We start from the raw sequence: 24424 nt of genomic DNA, 5'->3' as shown, positions 1-24424 counted from the left end.
GTGGTTAAATATTGCCAAGCCGACGTTTAGTTATCATTAATAAAACACACTTCACTATACATTTAAGTTATTTGAAAGAACCAACAAATTGTTAAATTTCAACGTTAACTATCCGCCTATGAATGCACAAATGTGAAACTAGTAATAAATTCCGTCAGTCTCAGTCTCAGGATCGCTGTAAAATAAAAACATTTTCTTAATTCATTGCTAATTTTTATCTGCTCCCGATTTACGGGTTTGGTTAATTTTTCTTAGCGGAACAATTTTTTAAATGTGCCGCCGCTGCAAATCGTTCGGTCACGGCACAGCCCAGCAACACCGCTAAAAATGCTGAAAATTCTTTACAGAAATATTATAGATAACATGGGCAAGCTAATTTACATTAGTAATACACACTTTTGATAAATTATAATGTATTTAGACCACAACAATAATTCAACTTACATTAGTTTGTAATTTCTCCTCTAATGGCGGCTAAATCTAGATACAGACAAATGAAGTCTACCCATTCATAAAATGCTACGTCACAGGTTCCTCTCTCTCTCTCAGCTCTCGAGGAAGAAGACAAAGAATCCACACTATGTATTCCTATTTATATCACTATCAACCGTTATTGTCTCTTTGCAATCTGCGGCTGTATGTTACATTTTTGTTATCGCAGATATTGACACATTTCGTAATTACATTATGAGTATAGAAATATTACAATCATAAATACATCGATAATATTATTACAGAAAATATTATAATAATAACGAATGTCCTTTACACAAAATTAAATAATATTTTTTGTTAAGTAATTACAGTATATACAAATTGCTTCATAGCGGCGTATATAGTACAATTAAATTTTAGTTTATTAATAGCGTGTGTGTTGCCAGGGAACGTTACATTATCCCCTGGCAACATTTGGCAAAGAGTTTCTATACTTTGACACAATGGTGCCAGTAACGTTCTTTACAATTCTGTATTTTTTTTATATGGAATGGCTCTTTTAATTAGTCCCAGGGTTATATATGTTCATGGCTCCCCCATTCGGGCGAAGGCGGACAGGAAACCTGGGCAAAACTGTGCCGGAGCCCAGCCATCCCAGTTGGTTCATGATTAATCTTGTCTCTTTAACAGTCATTCTTTTGAATTGATTTAGCATTTTGTCATCAACGGTTACATAATGTCACAGTCACATACAGTTCAACGAAAGTTTGTTGTGTGTGATTAACAACTCGTAATTATTATTTTTGCGATATACAGCAAGGTCACTTGTCCTAGGATATATTACTTAGTTTTTTGAAATCATTTAGCACAACGTCACTTTTCATAATGTTCCCACTACCTACGTGTTACAAATCTTGTTAGTGTTCATTTTCTCTTGTCAGTTTACGGGTATACATAATAAATGTTCAATGTTTATCAAAAATCGAGTTCATTGACATGTTATGCAGTTTGTGTAAATATTTTGGAATATGTCAATAGTGCTGTAGTTGGTGAGCGGTGCGGAGTGATTGTTGAGCGGCGCCTAGCGCGGCGCGTCGGCTCCGTGTAGGTCACCGCCCCCGGTGTTGACAGCTACGGCGCGGAGAGGCGTGTGGCTGTCTGGTCTGCTACGGGCTGCTGCGGCCGCTGCATGGCTGAAGCAGCCGGATGCGCGTTGTATATCAGCTCGCCGGTGAGACATCTTCTTGCCGTGCTCCAGCAAACATGCAAGAAGTTCACAAACAGTGTACTATCCTTATGGGCATTTTTCCTGCCGTGGGAAAGAACGCACACAGTTATTGGCAGTTATTATTCAGTAGGCCTTCACTAGTCTGATTTGCACAATGTTTCGTTGTCACAGTAACACGTTTTATGGGCACACAATATTTTTTCACCATGTCATGATTTGTCATTAGTCACACGCAAGTTTTCACCTTAGGACAAAATGTATCTCTGTAGTCAATGCGCTTTCCTGGCGTCCCTTGACACATAAAGAGTTATAGTTTGACACTAGCTTGGTCCACCGTCTGTTATCGGCTCACTGTTCGTGTCGTGCTAATTCCTTGTCCACTTGCACACACGGCAATGATACAGTTTCTTATTGCTTGGTCAAAACAACCTCGTGACGTATTGCTGCAGGTTTAACAGTCACTGTCTGTCTCTGCCACACAATACTGCACTTTTGTTTAAGTTTTTTCAGTTACAATGTCCGTTGTGCAATTGTTTTTGTAACAGCACATTCGTAACTTCTTTGTTCGCTCTTTACCAAGGTGTGTGACAAATGGTAAGAAATATTAAAATTTCGTATTAGTTTGCCCAAAAATCATCTATATTTATGTTCGAGTAGATTTTATTTGTGCATTCCAGCCGGATTCAGGCATATTGTTCAATAACTCCTTTGAAATTATGTCTCACTTTACTTGCAAGGTCCTACGTAACTACAGTGTAGTCTCTGTAGGCTAAAATTGACTTGGACTGTATCAGGCTAGCTCTTTTAACTGATTGGATCTGCACATGCTTCAATTGAAGCTTCTTTGTGCGTAACTTTGCGTTACTTAAATTTGCAATACGTTTGCCTCCCATGGTGCCCTCGGGTCACTACTGGGTGCATTATTCTCTTTGATAACACTGGTTTGAAAATAAAGTTCTCAGGGTCTCATATTATTGATATTATTCTGGGTTCGAAACTGTCAATCTGACAGCTACACACACACACACACACACACACACACACACACACACACACACACACACACACATATATATATATATATATATATATATATATATATATATATGTGTGTGTGTGTATATATATATATATATATATATATAATAGAAAAGATTGTACCAAGAAATACTTCAAGTTTGACACACATATAGAATATTATGCAGTACACAAACTAATCACTAAACTAATCACTACTAAAATGTTCCTCCTGACTGATCTCTGTCACAATTTAACACTACAAATAACTGCACTAATCAGGTTATCTGTCCAGACATTTAAGGCATGTTTAAGCTAACACTAATTAAAAAAAGACATAACACAAATATTCATAAACAAAAGAGAAAGTCAATCATATTCTTATAACTAAATACTTCTACACTAGTACATTATCTCTACAGATCACACATCATTAATGTTCATTCATTTTCAAAAGAATGGCGTACCTTTTTACACATAACACATAGGACTATTAGTCATTTACTGTAGGAATATTTTCACATCCTTACGCGGATACAGTCCCCGTACTCTCCCTGATTGGGGATCTGCTAAGAGATACAGGGTGTTTCAAAAATGACCGGTATATTTGAAACGGCAATAAAAACTAAACGAGCAGCGATAGAAATACACCGTTTGTTGCAATATGCTTGGGACAACAGTACATTTTCAGGCAGACAAACTTTCGAAATTACAGTAGTTACAATTTTCAACAACAGATGGCGCTGCGGTCTGGGAAACTCTATAGTACGATATGTTCCACATATCCACCATGCGTAGCAATAATATGGCGTAGTCTCTGAATGAAATTACCCGAAACCTTTGACAACGTGTCTGGCGGAATGGCTTCACATGCAGATGAGATGTACTGCTTCAGCTGTTCAATTGTTTCTGGAGTCTGGCGGTACACCTGGTCTTTCAATTGTCCCCACAGAAAGAAGTCACAGGGGTTCATGTCTGGCGAATAGGGAGGCCAATCCACGCCGCCTCCTGTATGTTTCGGATAGCCCAAAGCAATCACACGATCATCGAAATATTCATTCAGGAAATTAAAGACGTCGGCCGTGCGATGTGGCCGGGCACCATCTTGCATAAACCACGAGGTGTTCGCAGTGTCGTCGAAGGCAGTTTGTACCGCCACAAATTCACGAAGAATGTCCAGATAGCGTGATGCAGTAATCGTTTCGGATCTGAAAAATGGGCCAATGATTCCTTTGGAAGAAATGGCGGCCCAGACCAGTACTTTTTGAGGATGCAGGGACGATGGGACTGCAACATGGGACTTTTCGGTTCCCCATATGCGCCAGTTCTGTTTATTGACGAAGCTGTCCAGGTAAAAATAAGCTTCGTCAGTAAACCAAATGCTGCCCACATGCATATCGCCGTCATCAATCCTGTGCACTATATCGTTAGCGAATGTCTCTCGTGCAGCAATGGTAGCGGCGCTGAGGGGTTGCCGCGTTTGAATTTTGTATGGATAGAGGTGTAAACTCTGGCGAATGAGACGATACGTGGACGTTGGCGTCATTTGGACCGCAGCTGCAACACGGCGAACGGAAACCCGAGGCCGCTGTTGGATCACCTGCTGCACTAGCTGCGCGTTGCCCTCTGTGGTTGCCGTACGCGGTCGCCCTACCTTTCCAGCACGTTCATCCGTCACGTTCCCAGTCCGTTGAAATTTTTCAAACAGATCCTTTATTGTATTGCTTTTCGGTCCTTTGGTTACATTAAACCTCCGTTGAAAACTTCGTCTTGTTGCAACAACACTGTGTTCTAGGCGGTGGAATTCCAACACCAGAAAAATCCTCTGTTCTAAGGAATAAACCATGTTGTCTACAGCACACTTGCACGTTGTGAACAGCACACGCTTACAGCAGAAAGACGACGTACAGAATGGCGCACCCACAGACTGCGTTGTCTTCTATATCTTTCACATCACTTGCAGCGCCATCTGTTGTTGAAAATTGTAACTTCTGTAATTTCGAAAGTTTGTCCGCCTGAAAATGTACTGTTGTCCCAAGCATATGCAACAAACGGTGTATTTCTATCGCTGCTCGTTTAGTTTTTATTGCCGTTTCAAATATACCGGTCATTTTTGAAACACCCTGTAGCTACTATTTTCTTCTTGGACTAAGGCATGGAGTATGAGGCTCGACAGTAGGTTTTGTGAGGCTTCACCTCAATATTGTATTGATATCCCTTAATTCCTGTTCGTTCTGAAAATACATCTGCATAGTTAGATAATAACTGTACCAAATCCTGCTGTTGCATTGAGTTCAGATTTTCGGACTGTGATACTTTGCTTTTACTTGATCACTTTGTACGTCTGGATAATAGAGATTTTGTCCTAGAGAATGATTGTCTAAATGTAGTATCCACTGATTCCTACATTTTATATTAATAGAATTACAATTAGGCACAGGTACCTCTTCAGATCTGAGCATGGACAATTCTATCCTCCTACCCGCGTTCATCAAACTTAATTTTCCCCGAGAAAGGTCGATTACTGCGTCCCTTTCTCTCAAAAAATCTACCCCCAAAATGCAGGCTACCTTTAAACCCTTTACTACCAGGAATGAGCACGCTATGGCTTCTCCCCCTATATACATCCCTACCCGCACTTGGAGTTTAATTATTTGTCGCTGTGCACTGATGGCTTTGCAATTGTTCACAGGAAAAGTCAGCATACGCTTTTCTTTCCCCAGTACTCTGAATAAGTCCATACTCATGACACTGACAGTAGCACCTGTATCTACGATTGCGTGCACATCAATATTGTTAATTTTGATCTCTATTATCGCTTGTACTTTGTCTTTGTGCTCCTTTATGCACGTGGATGGTTCAGTTATTAATTCATGTCTCATCTGTACCCCGTCATTATACCTGAGGATACAGATTCTCGATGTTTTGTTCTGTGTCGGGCTGCTCTCACTCCAAACCTCAGCCGACGATGGAGACCGTATCTCGGCTGAATCTAGTTTGTTGGATTATTACTGGTGGATGGGTGTGGCTGCTCTGTGTCGCTGACCTCCACTATGTGTAAGTTGTGTTGCGTCGGCCGCCACGGTTGCGCAATTGGCGCATTTTGTGGTGGCGTTCGGTTATTGTCATATCTTTCACTGTTTTGCCGGTCCGGACTGGGCCTCTGGTTCTGTGGCCAAGTTCGGTTTGCATCGTTATAGATATTAGTGTTCCACGGCCCCCTGGCATTTTTCCATCTACTATTGCTTGGTGGGCCTGTTTCATATCGGTCCTCGGTCCTCCTTTTCCGGTCATTATTCACCGGAGGACTATTGCCGTTCCGGTCTCTACCTCTATTCCCGTTTTGTACATAATCTTGTCTCCTATTGTTACCTCCGCCGTTTCCATTATTTGGTGGAGGCGTGTTATTTCGACCATTTCTGTAACCGTTTCCGTTACTTCTAGCCTGTTCCGAGGCTGCGTAACATCCTCCTGAATCAGGTCAATTGAGTCCAGAACAGACAAGAAATGTTCCATGTCGTTCTCCGGTACGTGTATAAGTTTTTCCTTTACGTGTATCGGCAAGTGTGATTTCAAAAGTCTGATCAAATCCCGGGATGAAATCTGCTCGTCCCAGTAACGGGTCTATAAATGTATTTCTCAAAATATTTTCGCAAATTGCCTAATCGTGGAGAATACGGCTCTGGATTATATACCTCTTTCCGTAATCTCTCCTGAAAACGTGTTGACCAATATTTGGCCAAGAATGCCTTTTCAAATTGCTCATATGTGTCGCAACTGTCAGCTGCTTCGGTTGCCCATAATGCAGCATCTCCTTGTATGTAAGACATAACGAACTGTATTTTCTGTGTATGACTCCAAACGCTAGGCAAAATGTTTCTAAATCCCTTGATAAATACTACAGGATGAACAGATTTCTTCTCCGTTGTAAAGATCTGAAACTGTCGGTTTCTAATCAGGCTTTCTTCAATCACTATTTTGGAGTGACATTTGTTTGTTTCGCTAACATTGGTTGCCTGTTCTGTCTCGCAGTCGCAATTTTTCACTGCTGTACTTATATGCCTATCATTGTTGGACCTGGCTGGCGTGACACACGCCTGTGCGTCGCCGTGCAGCAAGCTGTTTTCCAGCTCCGCAAGACGACGGTTGACATTCCGCTGCCACAGCGGAATGTCAGTGTGCATCGCCCTTTTTTAGGTCCTGCACTTCCGCATTGGAGCCCAAGTCTTTGGCCTCAACCGCAGCGTGCACCTTCTCGTCTATTTTTTTATAAATTGGTTTTCAATTTTGTGCACTTGTTCGGACATTTTCTGCTCAATTGCTTGACTTGTGTCAATTTCTAATTTTTCCATCCTGTTAGCCAGTACACTGATTTCATCTACGATACTGGCGTTAGCCACCTGGATATTATCTACTCTTTCGCTCAGTTCTTGCGCCGCTTTGGGTATGGTTTCATAGTTTTGTCTCAAACTAACAATCTCACTTTGCATAGCTTCCAAAGATTGCATTAACTGCAAGTCTCTCTCATGCTGGCGTCGATCGCGCTCTGCTTGTTTAGCATCACGTTCTCTTTCGCGTTCTGCTTGCATACGTGCAAATTCAGCTACCAATCTCTGTCACGCTTTGCTTGTTCATGCACAAACGTAGCTTGGAAATTGAGCATACGCTCGAACATAACTCTTAATGATTGCACTTCTGACACCTCACCACTCTCTGGTCCGTGTCTAGTGCTTGTGGGTGGAACAGTATTTCTACTTTCAACTGAATCCCTGGCTGGCAGTGGCAACATTTTTTGCCCTTCTGCCCCCAGATTCTCACATTGTACTTCCTGAACTACGCCACTAACATTACTTTGTGCCCCACTTTCTAACTCGGTATCACTGCTTGCTAACTGTTGTTCATTATCCATGTTTATATCTTTCTGACTACGCAATCTAACCATAGTCAACAAAAGAAACAAAATCTGAACTAAATATCCTAACACTCAGGTTTCACTGACATAATCACACAAGAAATGGTCATTTGTTGAAACACACTTATTATATACTACGATGACTAACTACTCAAATGTCCTGTTATTTTTTAAAAAAGAAGACTAACGACAAGCACACCACTAATGGTCCGAGAACACTGCAGTGAGGCTACTTTACTACCCACAGGACAACTACACTGTAGCTTTACCTTTTGGTGATCTATCTTGGGTGCAGCTGCCCCCTGGTATTGTGGTAGGTAATTAATTTTTTGATATAATGAGCTCTCTTCTTCAGCTTGCCTCTGAGTATATAGTGTTCTCATGCAAAAAATCATATACAGGTATTACCACACAATATTGGTTAGTCAATACATACAATACATAAAAAAATTATTAATTGTTCTCCAACAAAGTTCGACTACAATAATTCCCTAGTTATCTCATGGGTATTTTGTGGCCACTGCATATTCGTGCCCCACGTTGGGCGCCAATTTAATGAAATTAAATTAAATAAAAAAAAATAAAGTTACCTTTTTTAAAAATTTGTTTTTTGTTATTTTGCCTTTCTTTCTTTCTGTACGAACTTTGTTGTAGAACCCCTTATTTACGTCTGGTAATAAAAATTCATTTAGACAGAATTAAGTACATTTAAAATTACGTGAACTTAGTCAACTCCCTCATGCTGATAAATTCATATTAACTGATTAAGAATATTTAGTTGAGAATTAAATCTTTTACATAATTCGGCCTTGGCACACATTTTCTAAATGCAGTGGTTTTTGTTTTAAATATTTACTGAATTCTTTCCCGGCGTTAGCTATGGAACACAAGACTGTCTCTATTAGCAGAAAATGGTTAAATATTGCCAAGCCGACGTTTAATTATCATTGATAAAACACACTTCACTATACATTTAAGTTATTTGAAAGAACCAACAAATTGTTAAATTTCAACGTTAACTATCCGCCTATGAATGCACAAATGTGAAACTAGTAATAAATTCCGTCAGTCTCAGGATCGCTGTAAAAGAATAACATTTTCTTAATTCACTGCTAATTTTTGTCTGCTCCCGATTTACGGGTTTGGTTAATTTTTCTTAGCAGAACAATTTTTTAAATGTGCCGCCGCTGCAAATCGTTCGGTCGCGGCACAGCCCAGCAACACCGCTAAAAATGCTGAAAATTCTTTAAAGAAATATTATAGATAACATGGGCAAGCTAATTTACATTAGTAATACACACTTTTGATAAATTATAATGTATTTAGACCACAACAATAATTCAACTTACATTAGTTTGTAATTTCTCCTCTAATGGCGGCTAAATCTAGATACAGACAAATGAAGTCTACCCATTCATAAAATGCTACGTCACAGGTTCCTCTCTCTCTCAGCTCTCGAGGAAGAAGACAAAGAATGCACGCTACGTATTCCTATTTATATCACTATCAACCGTTATTGTCTCTTTGCAGTCTGCGGCTGTATGTTACATTTTTGTTATCGCAGATATTGACACATTTCGTAATTACATTATGAGTATAGAAATATTACAATCATAAATACATCGATAATATTATTACAGAAAATATTACAATAATAACGAATGTCCTTTACACAAAATTAAATAATATTTTTTGTTAAATAATTACAGTATATACAAATTGCTTCATAGCGGCATATATAGTACAATTAAATTTTAGTTTGTTAATAGTGTGTATGTTGCCAGGGAACGTTACAGTCTAATATGGCTTCGTAAACTTCCTGCCAACATCCGTGCCGTCATTGCAGCAGAAACAGACTTACCATTGCAAGTCTTAGCAAAAAAGGCAGACACCATCGCAAACACCTTAACCGAAGTTTCTGCGTGTTCCGAATTCAACTACAGCCAGGATAGAGGCCCAAGAACGTATAGTGTGATGGAATCTGACGTCAGTGAGCCAGGAACATGCAATAATACTTCCCAACAGCAGTGCTCATCGACCGAACCCACCATACAGCAACTGGCAGCACAAGTGGCAAAAATTAACGTGCAAGTAACTTCACTCCACCAGCAGCTACGAAGTCGCAGTTGGAAAAGACGAAGAAATGCAATCCAACAGGATTTGACAGATCAATGGTGCTGGTACCACAGACGCTTCGGTAACACAGCCCGTCAATGTATTCAACCCTGCAGCTACCCAAACTTAAAAGGCGGGCGTTAAAAGGCGCTAACGTTCGTCAACAACAACATAGCCGCCCGAGTCATAGCGTGATTCAAAGAGGTGAAAACGCCACGGTATCTGCAGTCAACCAATCACACCGATTGTTCGTGTTGGACCTCTCTTCAGGTGAGAAGTTTCTGATTGACACAGGTTCAGAAGTCAGCGTGTATCCAAGAAAGAGAGGTGATATACTCACGACAACAACGCAACATGTGCTGACTGCGGCAAACAATTCCAGAATATCTACCTATGGTGAGAAACAGTTGGCATTACATCTGAATTCCAACTTCCATCCAAAATGGACTTTTGTGGTTGCTGATGTGCCGAGTCCTATAATTGGAGCGGACTTTTTACGGAACTACCGACTTATGCCCGACCTGGTTAACTGTCGTTTGGTGACAGTTCCCACAGAAGGGATATTGCCTACTGCGTCTTCCGCGTCGGTTCAAGCGCAGTGCGATGTGCCCGTGTCTTTCCTCACGAAGATTTCCGGCTCCTCTACCGCGTCATCCGCGTCGGGATATTGTGATACGATGTCGTACCCGCAACTAAGCGGGGCGCACACGTGTGCGTCACGCAAGAAGACACCCGACAGTCGTAACGATTCGTATACTGTTGGCAATATCAGAGCACTGTCGGAGGAATCACCTTTTCGTAAACTGCTTCAAGACTTTCCAGCACTTACCGAACCCGTCAACGCAACCAGGAAATGCAGACACAATACTCAACACCACATCAGCACGACACAAGGTCAACCCGTTGCCTTCCGCCCGCGGCGTCTGCCTCCAGAGAAGCTGCTCGCGGCGCGAGCTGAGTTCGACAGACTTCTAAAAACGGGTATTGTAAGTAGGTCTGATAGTTCATGGGCATCTCCAATTCACATGGTCCGTAAAAAAGACAATTCATGGAGAGTATGTGGAGACTACAGGGCGCTCAATGCCCGCACAATTCCCGACCGCTACCCAGTACCCAATGTGACTGATTTTAACAGTACGATTAGCAATGCCAAAATATTTAGTGTGATTGATTGCGCCAAAGCATTTTCCAAGATTCCCATGGCTCCATCTGACATTAAAAAAACAGCAGTTATCACACCATTCGGTTTGTTTGAGTACAATTTTATGCCATTTGGCCTCAGAAACGCTGCCCAAACATGGCAAAGATTCATGCATGAGGTGCTTCGAGAATTACCATTCGTATTTTGTTATATGGACGACATTTTAGTATTCTCTGGTTCTGTATATCAGCATGTCGAACATCTGCGGCAGCTTTTCCGCCGTCTGACAGAGTATGGCATAATTATTAACGAAACAAAGTCCACGTTTGGAAAACGCGAGGTTAAGTTCCTGGGATATTTGGTTTCAGCAGCAGGCCTGTCACCTTTGCCTGAGCGGGTTGAAGCAGTACAACAGATGCCCCTTCCCACAACTTACAAAGGACTTCGCAGATTTTTGGGCATGCTCAACTATTACAGACGTCACTTACCTAAATTAGCTACCGCCCAAGAGCCACTCACAACGTTACTTGCAGGTAAAAATACAACAGGAAATGGTAAAATTCCATGGAGTCCAGATGCTGAAGCAGCTTTCCGTGACTTAAAGAAATGTCTTTCTCGGGCAACACTACTGGGACATCCAAGACTGAGCGCTCCTTTAGCGCTCATGGTTGATGCGAGCCAACAGCAGTGGGTGCAGCGCTACAGCAAGAAGTTGATGACAGATGGCAGCCGCTCGCATTTTTCTCTAAAAACCTGACTCGACAGCAGCAAATATGGAGTGCTATTGACCGTGAGTTGCTTGCTATTTACTTAGCCATAAAGCATTTTCGCACGTCTGTCGAAGGGAGGCACTTTGCAATTTTTTCGATCACAAGCCGTTAGTAACTATATTTCAACGAGACACTGAGCTCAATTCACCACGTCAGTGCAGGCAAGTCGAGTACATTGCACAGTTCACAACTGACGTGCGTCACATTTCAGGAAAAGACAACCTGGTGGCAGATTGCCTGTCTAGGAATTGTGCCAGTTTAAATTCAATTCGTTGGACCGAGTTAGCGTCTAAACAACGAGAAGATCCTTTCTTGCGCCGTCTAATAGAGGAACAGAGAACTGCGCTGCGACTCAGACGTGTGTCTGTCCCAAATGTTCCAGACGGGATTTGGTGTGATGTAGCAAAAGGAAAGGAGCGACCTTACATACCAGAACAATATCGTCGCGAGATTTATAGTGCACTACATAACCTATCACATCCAGGAGCACGAGCTACAGCCAAGTTAGTTTCCTCCAAAGTAGTGTGGCCTGGAATACAAAAAGATTGTCGTGCGTGGGCGCGTGCATGCCTAACATGCCAGCGTAATAAAATCAGCAGACATGTCTTTGCACCTATTGCTGACTTCCCGAAGCCATTTGCAAGATTTTCACATATACATGTGGACATTGTGGGCCCGCTATCATGCTCTTCAGAACAACGCTATTTGCTCACAATCATTGATCGTTTTACCAGGTGGCCAGAAGTAGTTGTAATACAAGACATTTCTGCGGAGTCGGTTGCAAAAGCACTGTTGCATTCATGGTTCTCCAGGTTTTCCAGGTTTGGCGTTCCGCAAAACATAACAACAGATCGCGGAAGGCAGTTTGAAAGCCAACTTTTCAATGAACTTTTACTACTGTGCGGGTGCAACCACCTACGCACCACAAGCTATCATCCCTCTAGTAATGGAATGGTGGAACGACTACACCGCACGCTCAAAGCTGCATTAATGTGTAGTTCCACTTCATGGCCTGAAGCACTACCGCTGGTCCTACTCGGATTGAGAACGGCCGTGAAGGAGGACTTACAATGCTCTTCCGCAGAATTGGTTTATAGCGAGCAATTGAGGGTTCCTGGAGAATTTATCGTTCCAGCATCTACACAGCCGTTCGCCCCTGAGCTATGCACGCAATTCGCGAGACAACTCAGCGTTAGAATGAGAAACATCAAACCCACTAACCCTGTCAGACATGGAGACCGGAGAGTGTTTGTACATAAAGATCTGCAAGCAACGTCCCAAGTGTGGCTTAGGGATGATACGGTGCGCCCGCCGCTTGTTTCGCCTTACTCTGGACCATACAGGGTAATCACAAGAGGAAGCCACAGCTTCAAAATCGATAAGGATGGTAAAGAAGAGACAGTCTCAATTGAGCAGCTTAAACCTGCTTACACCGAAGAGGGTACACTCCTTCCTCGGTCTGCAAAATCACCCTCAAACGTGGAGGCCAAAGAAACAGCAGAGAGTCTCGCCGAGCCCTCGGTTTCAGAAGAGGACAACGAAGGAGCAAGTGCAGAACAGTAGCAGCCATTGCCTACACCAAATGTTTTCACGAGAGCTGGTAGAAAAATTAAGTGCAAGTTTCCCCACACACCTGGTGCACCCGGTTTCAAAAGGAGGGGGGCTGATGTGGCGACGTCATTTATCCACTGCGCCAAAAACAGCGGGTGAAAGCTGCAGCTGATAGATATTTATCTTTGCCGTAGTCGGCTTGGTTACGAGTTGTTTATTCTTGTTAGTTTTTGATCTGTGCTTGGAAAATAAAATGTTTTCTCATCTCATGAAAAAGCTGTTACTTCATAAAATATAAAGGCTCCCATACATGTACTGCCTCCAAACACAGCTTCAACATCACAAGTAAACTGCATTCGTAGTCCACGAAACACATTAGGACCACCCATCAGTTGTTGCTTATTAAACTTTCCAGCGAGATCAATTTCAATCGCCCTCAATGTAAATCGGTGCACTGCGCCACCAGCGACGACGGTATCCACGTCGCAAAGGCATTGCTGAGGCACGTTAACACACTTTGGCAGTTGTGTGGGGCAACCACGCAGATTATGGTGGCCTTGAAGCTTTTCCAGACTCTTTAACATTTTGGCTTGAAAGACGTGGTGTATAGCAGAGAGCACAGGATTCCTTGCTGAGGTTCCTTGTGGGACATTGGTGCCCGACAAGCCGTTGACTCTTTCTACAAGGAGGAAGAAGAAGCTCAATGCAGACGAGTATCTGTTCATATGGGCTAAAGTAGGGAATGGTAACTGCAAAATAAAGATCTCTGGTGACTGTATGTTCTACTCTAGACAATACAATGACAGCTCAGCCAATATACTACTCTTTTATACCCTGTATACATGATACTATTGGCATGTGTATATGTGCATATCACTATCAAATGATTGGAAGTCGTGAGAAAAGTGAAGGTCTTTAATGTTCGAAAACCCGCCTGTCTTTAAAGAGGCGATATTGGACAAAATGAAAAAGTCATGGAATGGTTGTCAGATTGCTGCATACAGTTTCGAACATGGCAAACGTCGCCAATCGCTACGTTTCGTGACTGGTCACACGCGTTCAGATAATCTACTGAACGGAGTTAGCAGCGGAAATGCTGCAGCTATGGCACGCCAACCACATTACACGAATGCTGGGTTTACCACTGTGACTCCGAAACAAAGGAGCTAAACAAATCCGCGCGGGATTAGCTGAGCGGTCTATGGCGCTGCAGTCATGGACTGTGCGGCTGGTCCCGGCGGAGGTTCGAGTCCTCCCTCGGGCATGGGTGTGTGTGTTTGTCCTTATGATAATTTAGGTTAAGTAGTGTGTAAGCTTAGGGACTGATGACCTTAGCAGTTAAGTCCCATAAAATTTCACACACATTTGAACATTTTTTTAGCTAAACAAAGAGTGTAAATATGTGGATACCACATTACTTAAAATGTCGAATCCAGTCGTCATTGGCTTAGCATTTTTGGCTGTGTCAAGGTATGATGTTAACGGAGTATGCTCGCAAGAGGCAAACCATATCAGGAGAATACTACCGAAACCTCCTGACGAGTTTACGGGAGGCTGTCAGGACAAAACTGTTGTGTACAGGCTGTACGCCCTACAGTGCGGCATTCTTTCTCACAGCAGTGGTTTGCCAGTGGCCTTACCTCAAAGGGTTGAGCATCAATCACACACGCTGCCTAGGCGCGCAGGCGGCAGCACGAACGCCGACCCCACGGACTCATTTGTCTCCGTGGGCCACGTGACAGGAACTAGTCCCACTAGTATCTCTACCTGGCTACGAGGCGTGTGTATTTAGGGGCGCGCAAAGCAGTTCTGAAGCATCTTCCTTCGAGTATGATGATTGCCCCATTTGGGAAGTGCAGCATTAAGTGCCGCTGCAAGGTACCCGACTCAAAATGTCCACTGCACGCAGCTCCATTGGCAATATTCGGTCGGAAATTGGTTGTGATAGTCTTGTATCGACTGGCAGCAGCGATTCCTGTCGGGGGTTGAACCGATTGTCACTGACAGGCGTGGCAGTTGTCTCGGGTCGCTGTAGGCAAGCAACTTTTTACGACCACTGTTCTTAAGCTATACTTAAGGACTGCCATTGTTACACCATTACTTGTAAACAAGTTGGACACTCCACAATGATACACCAACAAATCTAGCTTCTTCATTGGCAGAGTGGCCATGGGCCCGTCCAAACAGGATAGCTTCTTTCGGCCATTCTGCCACATCTCGACGGCGATCCCTCTTATTATGCTGATTCCATACAACCAACTGCCCCCCCCCCCCCCCACCAACATACACATACAGTCACACACACACACACGCACACACACACACTTACACACACACACACACACACACACACACACACACACACACACACACACCAATTCACTGCTAAAGACACGTGAGCGCCCGAGTGTAACATGACCAGTTCTACAACGTTTACAGCGCTCTAAAGCAACTGTTGTGGTCTTTGCCCACGGAGATTATTTTTGCAAATACGGGGTATAACGGGTATAAGTGCACATATTTCCATTGGTGGCTGAGGACGGTCTATAGAATAACATTACATCAGTATTTACGTCTTCTGCAGACTAATAATTATAGCTATTACAAGTCGTATGTATTTAGGTTGGCTTCTGCCTCCAAGTACATGTGGCAAGAGCAAGCCATTAATGCTTAGTTTCTCCGGGACAGCAGTTCAGTTGTTCAAGTATGGACGCGTGTACACAAAAGTGTTAGTCTATACTGACAGGCGTAGTCCATGTAGTGCTGCAGTTACGGCCATGCAGAAAACATCAGGTCGTAAAGTTTGTCATGTGTTTGTGGGAAGCCGGCCGAAGTGGCCGTGCGGTTATAGGCGCTGCAGTCTGGAACCGCGAGATCGCTACGGTCGCAGGTTCGAATCCTGCCTCGGGCATGGATGTGTGTGATGTCCTTAGGTTAGTTAGGTTTAACTAGTTCTAAGTTCTAGGGGACTAATGACCTCAGTAGTTGAGTCCCATAGTGCTCAGAGCCATTTGAACCATTTTTTTGTTTGTGGGAAGACTATACGCCGCAGAGAAGAAACAATAGCCACACGGATGTGTGTGCATATTAAGGTACCACGTATAAAATCTCTTCAGTTATACCCGTTACGCCTGTATATGTCTCCATACAGCTGAGTCGGTTATCTTGAGTTCAGTACTATTATGATAGAGAAATTTTGCCTGAAGAGTTCATTTTAAAGGTGGTTACGAAGTGGACGACAGTTGCTTGGCATTTCATATCTAGAGTTATTTTTTATTTAGTGAGCACAGAGCAGTACAGATATCAACAATTCTTCTTGTCTGGGTGCCGTCGATGTCACTCAGTGTGGACGCACATGGTTGCCGGGTCGTCGACTTCAGCATCTTCAACGTCGCACAGCCTTTATTTGGACGGCGCGTGTGGGAGGGCAATGTCAAACTGCAAACACAACAGAAAAATGTCACGTACAAGGCAGGTCTTCACATAAGGCATTCAAATGTTAGTCTGTAGCAGAGGTGAAGGTCTGAAGCAAGTGCCAAGTCTCTTACTCCTATATCGACATGCGAAGAAACGTCCTTCCAATATTGACAAAGAGTGTGCTCAAATAAGGCTTAGTTTTATTATAAAGAAAGAAGACGACAGATGTATGAATAATACGACAGAAGAAGAGGACACAACGAAGGAAAAAGTGTCGTTTCAGTATAGACTTTTCACAAGCTGATATTCGAAAAGTAACAACAAAAATCTGTCGTGTGACGTTTATCTGAGTGTATTTCTTTAAAGATTGGCTTTCCGGCCACTCGGATGAATCTCGTAGGAAAGAAAACTATTACACAAAAATAGTCGATAAGTGGTGGCATTCATATCTGAATAACGTGAACGTATTCTTAATTGCTGCAGTTGCTTTGTATAACTCTTTTCTACGAACTGAAATCCAAGTGCTAACGAAGAAGTAAGTCAGATCTCTCTTTATCATGCAGTTTTCACTGTGTTGGATTGTAATTCCATAAATATCCTCCACGTTCCACTTGGAGCGAACGTAACAATACTGTAAAGTAAACGTGTCCCAATTACGTTCCTGAAGCCACTTCATCTGTTAGGCAGACGGATCGTATAAATACGAGCGGCTGTGCAACGGCGTCATGCCCACGTCGATAGTGTGGTACCATTTCTACAAAAGTGCGAACAACGAATTTTAGTGCATGATGTTCATATTGGAGATGCTTCAAGCATATGCGAACCTGTACCCTGAAAACGGTATCCATGTCGCAGGGGATATTTGCTATTGTGTTTGCTTTGACTTTTATTGTTTGTTGAATAATGTACAGATCAATTTTATTTAATTTTCACTAATTTTTGAACGTTTTATATATTTTCTTCCTTCATGTCCTGGTAACATACTTTCACTATATTTGCTATTTGTTGCATAAGACAACCATCTAGCATATGTTATACAATTCCAGTGACGGTTACATTATACTTTCTGACGTATTTTCTCATGTTCGGAAGGGTTTGACATATTTTGTGGATGTAGTCAGAGATTAAATATTACGAAAACATGACTGAAATGCCAAACATGTTACGTAAATCCGTGAGGTATTACTGACGAAAATATCGTGATTGTAGTTTCTCTACCCACCGATGAATTATGTTCTATATTTGTTTTCTTCTTATTAGATCACTGCCACCTAGTAAATAAGCATTTACGATTTTGATCAAAATTAAACATCCTTGACTTTGGAAGCTTATGGAGCCGGGAAAATTCGTCGATGCAGCCCAGAAAATGGCGTAAGAGTGTTGTTCAGCGAGTGTGTATTTTACATTATTTCTTGCTATTCTGTATACGTAGTAAAGTAAGTACATTGCAGTTCATGTACCTTCATTGTTGTTCGCCTGTTTTCTCTTAAAAACGATTCCAGCAGAATGTAATACATTAAATGTGACTTCGCTTAAAATACAGGGTGATTCAAAAAGAATACCGCAACTTTAAAAATGTGTATTTAATGAAAGAAACATAATATAACCTTCTGTTATACATCATTACAAAGAGTATTTAAAAAGGTTTTTTTTTCACTCAAAAACAAGTTCAGAGATGTTCAATATGGCCCCCTCCAGACACTCGAGCAATATCAACCCGATACTCCAACTCGTTCCACACTCTCTGTAGCATATCAGGCGTAACAGTTTGGATAGCTGCTGTTATTTCTCGTTTCAAATCATCAATGGTGGCTGGGAGAGGTGGCCGAAACACCATATCCTTAACATACCCCCATAAGAAAAAATCGCAGGGGGTGAGATCAGGGCTTCTTGGAGGCCAGTGATGAAGTGCTCTGTCACAGGCTGCCTGGCGGCCGATCCATTCTCTGTAAACTCTTTATACCAACGTTTAATACACCACCTATCAGGAGGTTTAACACCATACTTCGTTCGAAATGCACGCTGAACAACTGTCGTCGATTCACTTCTGCCGTACTCAATAACACAAAAAGCTTTCTGTTGAGCGGTCGCCATCTTAGCATCAACTGACGCTGACGCCTAGTCAACAGCGCCTCAAGCGAACAAATGTACAACTAAATGAAACTTTATAGCTCCCTTAATTCGCCGACAGATAGTGCTTAGCTCTGCCTTTTGTCGTTGCAGAGTTTTAAATTCCTAAAGTTGTGGTATTCTTTTTGAATCACCCTATATTTAAAAACTAGGGTATTCAGTAATTACGTAACAGTTTGGAACGTATTAATGACGTTATAAGAATGCATCGAGGTTGTAAATGCTTTAACAGTTGATTAAATGTCTATGAGTAGGCCTAAGTATATTCTGAAACATTATAGTTTTGAAAGCTTGCATTCCGGAAGCTTTTGCCGATTGTGAAAGGTATCCTATGAAGAGAAACTAACAAGTTAAATTGGCTTGTAATTACTTTAGCATTCAGATTCTTCTGAGTGGGCCGCACAACCTCAATAAATTTGAAGAAGGACATTATTCTACCAGGCTGTGTATTAAATTACTTTATTTAGGCTGCCAGTTTCAGACACAGCTCGTATTCCGAATTCAGGTATGAATCTCCAACTATTTGTGAGTAGTGCTTGGACTAACTCTCCTTCAAATAAAAAGTGAAAATTTTTTTTCTATTTCATTCCCATACAGATGCGGTGAAAATTAACGAATCTCTCTCAATGTAAACAACAGTATACTATAATCAGTGGTGGTCCTGAGAACATATAAAATTTATTGTCTCTCATATTTAGTTCGTGTTCGTCAAAGTTGAAAGCGAGTGTAAATACATCAAAGTCTGTTTATTAGTCACTCTCACACATGGCTACGACCTGTTTTGACTTCTGTACATCATCTTCAAACAGTTCTGATTTATAATCTAAAGAAATATTTACAGATCGTTTACAATGAGTAACAGAGATATTATACTATGATGTTTATCAGCTAAAGCTCAGGTCAACTTGAGCAGTTAAAGACAAAATTTATCATACGATTTAAGAGTAAACCTACTGAGCTATAAACATAACAGCATTAATGACAATCTCTCTATGGTAGACAATGGTAGGCTGATTACAGCTTTGGAAGAAATAGAAATGTACGAAATGGTGAAGAAATACGTTCGTGTGTTAGTTGAAAAAGAAGAATGTAACATAATTTATGTTCGAAATATTTAAAAAATATACGATTACTCTTTTCCGAGTAACGTGGGACCCTACGGCTTACAGTTAGTGAATTTCGCGATATTGCCACTTGGAGGCAGCATGTAGTGGGAGATACAGGGCGATTCAGAGACGTTGTTCACCTCATATTTCTGGAGCTGTTCGAGGTATCGTATTTCTGTTGGAACCCAAATTAACTGTAAGATATTCCTCACTAAATTACTTACAGTCATTCGTCATAGCTATATAAATTATGGACATATCAGTGACAACTTCTTTTTCCAAAACTGAACTATAGTAATATCCGCTGCTAGTGTCGTATTCATTCCAACGGCATTTCTAACTCAGAAATTTCATAACAAGTTTCAAAGAAATTACATTTTTTGGGACTTAGTATTTAGCTCTTTTGACAATCTCTGTACATCAATTTTCAGTTTTATTCGTATAAATCTATTTAATTTGTGACATTCACTCTCTTCCTTGGCTCTGCAGAAACAAGATCAGAACTGCTACTGTAGTTACCGGATGAACTATCCTTGGATACTACGTCATATGCTTTACAGTTGCTGTTTCGGCCCAGCCACATGTAGTGTGATTAGTATCAGTTTTAAAGTTTCCGCAGTTATTCAGAATAAGTGATCAGACTCCTCTAACTGTATCAAGCTGAAGCGTTCCACTAGCCGTATGCGACACTCCCAATTGAAAACACGAACGTCCGCATAAGACGGCAGTCCCTCTGATGTTCAAATCATATAAATATTACGTTAAATACAGTGGATTCCCCGAAGCAATTAATCGGATTTCAAATACTGAATTGGCGTTGAATTCTTCTAATTCGCTAATTCGCCCTCTTTTTCAGATCTACGATATTTTGTCTCCTGTTAACATTATTAGGGAACATCCTTTTAAACAGATGGCAAGAAATTACGTCTGAACGAAGCTGAAAATAGTATAGTAAATAGGCAACATGTTCAGTATTACCCAAATGGTCCTTACCTCAGGTGCAAACTGCTTGATACACTCCATCAGCTTCGGACCGATTCCGCAGGAGTCAGTCTCGCCATCGACTGAAACAAGATTCAGAGCAGTCAGTGAATTGTTGCATCAAAAACCTGTAATGTTAAGTCACTGTAAGAAATTGTCGGTAACCTTCTACACGAGCATATGACATCACATGTGAAAATGATAGAAGTTTAGAAATGAAACTAGCAAGATTCTCAGATATGTGTGGCACAATCAATAGGTGACTGAAAACAAAACACGGAAGTGGACATGATAAATATTTTGTACGAACATAGTTGTTCCTACTTTCTTGTTTGGAACTGAGTCATGTGTCACATCGGCAACAAGATGAGTAACCAAGGACAGGTTAAAATATGCAATTGTTAAATCTCTTCATAAGAAAGGCGAGCCGGCCGGGGTGGCCAAGCGGTTCTAGGCCCTACAGTCTGGAGCCACGCGACCGCTACGGTCGCAGGTTTGAATCCTGCCTCGGGCATGGATGTGTGTGATGTCCTTAGGTTAGTTAGGTTTAAGTAGTTCTAAGTTCTAGGGGACTGATGTCCTCAGAAGTTAAGTCCCATAGTGCTCAGAGCCATTTTAGCCAAGAAAGGCGACAAGACAGTCTTAAACAATTATCATCCAGTTTCCTTACTGAAATCTATTTCTAAAGTATTCAAAAAAGTAATGTGCTCGAAGTAGACTCACACTTGAGTGGAAATGGTTTACTTAGCATATCACATTTTGGATTCCAGGTGAGTTGCTCGACTGAGAATGTTATTTATACATTCAGTTATCAAATAGTACAAGCCTTAAATAAAAAAAAAACATGACCAGCTGGTATGTTTTGCGGTCTTTCAAAGGAATTTGACTGTGTAGATCATGTTACTCTCTTATTAGTGTTTACTTTTATGGAACTGATGGCTTTACGCACAGCTGTTTGAATCATACTTATCATATAGAATATAAAAGACTGCAGTAAAATATTCAAAGCAATTCGGATGGGTAAAAAATTTTTAATGAGTAGGGAGAAATCACAAAGGGAGCCCCATAGGTATAAATTATGTATGCACTCCCATTCCTTGTATAAGTGAATGACCTTCCACTCAACAATGAACAGGCAGAACTGGTACTTTCTCCAGACGGTAGAGAGAAATCAGCAAAGCAGATGGGAAATGTTATTTTCCTAAGAATTACAGAATGGGTCTCTGAAAATGGACTGTCCCTAAATTTCAAAAGAAAAAAAAATTCAATTCTCTATAACAAGTAAACTCATACCACGAATTGAGGTAGCACATAAGCACTTTTGCTCTTCCTCTAAGTGCTAATCTTGGAAACAAACGACTCAACCTCCTGACATATTATGCTTATTTTCACTACATAATGTCTAATGGAATAATTTTCAAGGCTAACTCATCACTGAGAAGGAAATTATTGATTGCCCAAAAGTGAGCAGTAAAAATAACATATGGTGTTCACCCACAGACGCCATGTAAGTAACTCTTCAACGAGCTAGGCATTTTAACTGCGGCGGCCCTTTCGGGCGGAGTTATATTTTTATTTACAAACATTTAACGAAACTCGTCACAATCCATCACAAAATTCTGAGAAGATCTGTGATGACCACACCTACAACTCCAAAGGAAAAAATGACCTTCAGTATCAATTATTCAAGACGTCAGGGGGTATGAAAGGAGTTCAATATGCAGCAACAAAAGTTTGTGATCATTTTCCCAATAACATAAAATATCTTACAGGCATGAAAGCAAGTTTTAAATCTAATTTAAAATCATTTCTCCTGGACATCTTCTTCTCTTCCATTGCCGAATTTCTAGATAGCCAGTACCTTTTTTAAAAAATATAAACATATCCTGTAAATTGCGTTGATCCACATCATTTCGATAAAAGAAAGCCTTTTGCGCTAGGTCGTTATTCACATGTTTGAAGACATTCATCGTATTTGCTTCGTAGCTTCTTTATCCGTATGTTTGGGAAATCCGTGTACTCCTCTTGATGTTGTATAGTTTGGGAAGTACTTGTTTTACTGGTTTTACTGAAATGAAGTTGGTGGAGACCATTGGAGTCAGTATTGTACTGTTTAAATACAGTATTGCAGTGCTACAGTTTTGATACCATAGCTGAAGTGGGCAGACATAGTTATACCGTTGAGGAGCGCTTAGTGGCATGTATGTTGGGGCACGAACGTCCACAGGCAGGGTAAACAATGTCAGAGACAATGAGAACCTTTTGAGGACGCTTTGGCAGGTCCCACGTCTCATAGGAAACGTGCTTGATGGAAATGCACTTTTCTTTCAAAGGCAGGCCCTGTATATTGCGCAAAATAACGCGATAAAGAAAGTGAACTGACTTGTCACCCGACCAGTTCAAGCGCCTCCAACCAAATGCCCTCGCAAAAGAGTAGGTCAACAATGTATGAGCACATTAAAAAAGATTTGAAAATGACAGGATTTAGTTCGATGTTTGTAAGTGAATTATCTGATAACGACATGGAAAGTCGAGTTGCAACGTGCAGTGCATTTTTGGTACAATTTCCAAATGCCATATCTCTCTCAAGAGCGTTATTTTCTGATGAATGTGCCCCAGAAAAATGGGGAGAATAACAGGTTTCTTAATAGAGTTTAGTGTGAAGATAGAACGGATGTGAAAGGAGTACTTGTCATCTCAATTTAACGCATCATTTGATTTTACCTTAGTGCTTCTTGAACCTCAGAACACCTGTAAGCATGTGTACTTCATTTATATCGTGACCTGTAGTGTCGAGTTAGTCGTTGCGTCTGTTGTTTACACATCCATCGATATATAATGTATTACATCAGACATGTAGGGGTGATGGATCACGTCATGAGGAACAACTTTTGTTAGAGACAGAATGTTCGCTGATGCTTCCCACAACGCTAAGCGTCTTTTGTTATTTGTTATGCCCCTGAGAAGCACCAGGGCGTAGGCTCTCTGCGATGTATGTATGAAATGTGTGTTGCCTATATCCAGTCATAAGCTCCGTGACAACGGGGGTAGGCTGAGGACCTGATTCTCTTCTAAAATATCTTCCTCTGCATAAAGACGCCCATTCTTAAGGTTTTCTTGCTGAGAATCATTCTGTCAGCTTACTCCGATAGGTAGTATGAAGACACTGCAAAGCTATTTAGTAGACCATGCTAGTTCCGTGAAACCTCATCGTCCCAGGGCCGGCTAATGCTGCATTACACCTAATGTCACTGGCAAGCATCAGCGGACATCTTGTCTCCAGCAAAAGTTGTTCCCCAAGGCGTTTGAGGCAAGGACTATGAAACAACCTGTATAATATCTGCGGCAGTAACATTTAACACTGACACTGCTGAGTGGTTTGTTACGTACTGCTGTCTTACCTTCTTGGCTACATTTGTCAATGAGCTGCATGTGCTTCTCCAACTCATCTTGGTCTGACGTCTTGGCCGCGGCGTGTTTCTTTGCCTCCTCCTTGTCGAACTTGCCATCCTTAACCTACAAATGAATTCACAAATCTGTTATGCTGTCTTTTTTTAATAACTTTCGAAGTATATATTCTAAGCTTCTTCCATAAAGAATTCGTGAAAATTAATGTGCACG

The 24424-nt window shown here is 41.5% G+C and overlaps 1 protein-coding gene across 1 annotated transcript in view; it reads right to left on the bottom strand.

Annotated features, from left to right (window-relative positions):
* Positions 1–16421: 16421 nt before the first annotated feature.
* Positions 16422–24424, bottom strand: part of LOC124790059 (general odorant-binding protein 56a-like) — a 32261-nt gene continuing 24258 nt past the window's right edge. The window contains exons 5-7 of the mRNA XM_047257621.1: positions 24205–24319; positions 20816–20886; positions 16422–16607 (exon numbers count right to left, since the gene is read on the bottom strand). Coding sequence (XP_047113577.1) covers positions 16572–16607; positions 20816–20886; positions 24205–24319 — 222 coding nt within the window. The 3' untranslated portion in view covers positions 16422–16571. The remainder of the gene's footprint in view (positions 16608–20815; positions 20887–24204; positions 24320–24424) is intronic.

Source organism: Schistocerca piceifrons, chromosome 3 (assembly GCF_021461385.2).
Source record: "Schistocerca piceifrons isolate TAMUIC-IGC-003096 chromosome 3, iqSchPice1.1, whole genome shotgun sequence".
In the NCBI taxonomy this organism is placed as follows: domain Eukaryota; kingdom Metazoa; phylum Arthropoda; class Insecta; order Orthoptera; family Acrididae; genus Schistocerca; species Schistocerca piceifrons.
This window is presented reverse-complemented; position numbering and strand designations above follow the sequence as displayed.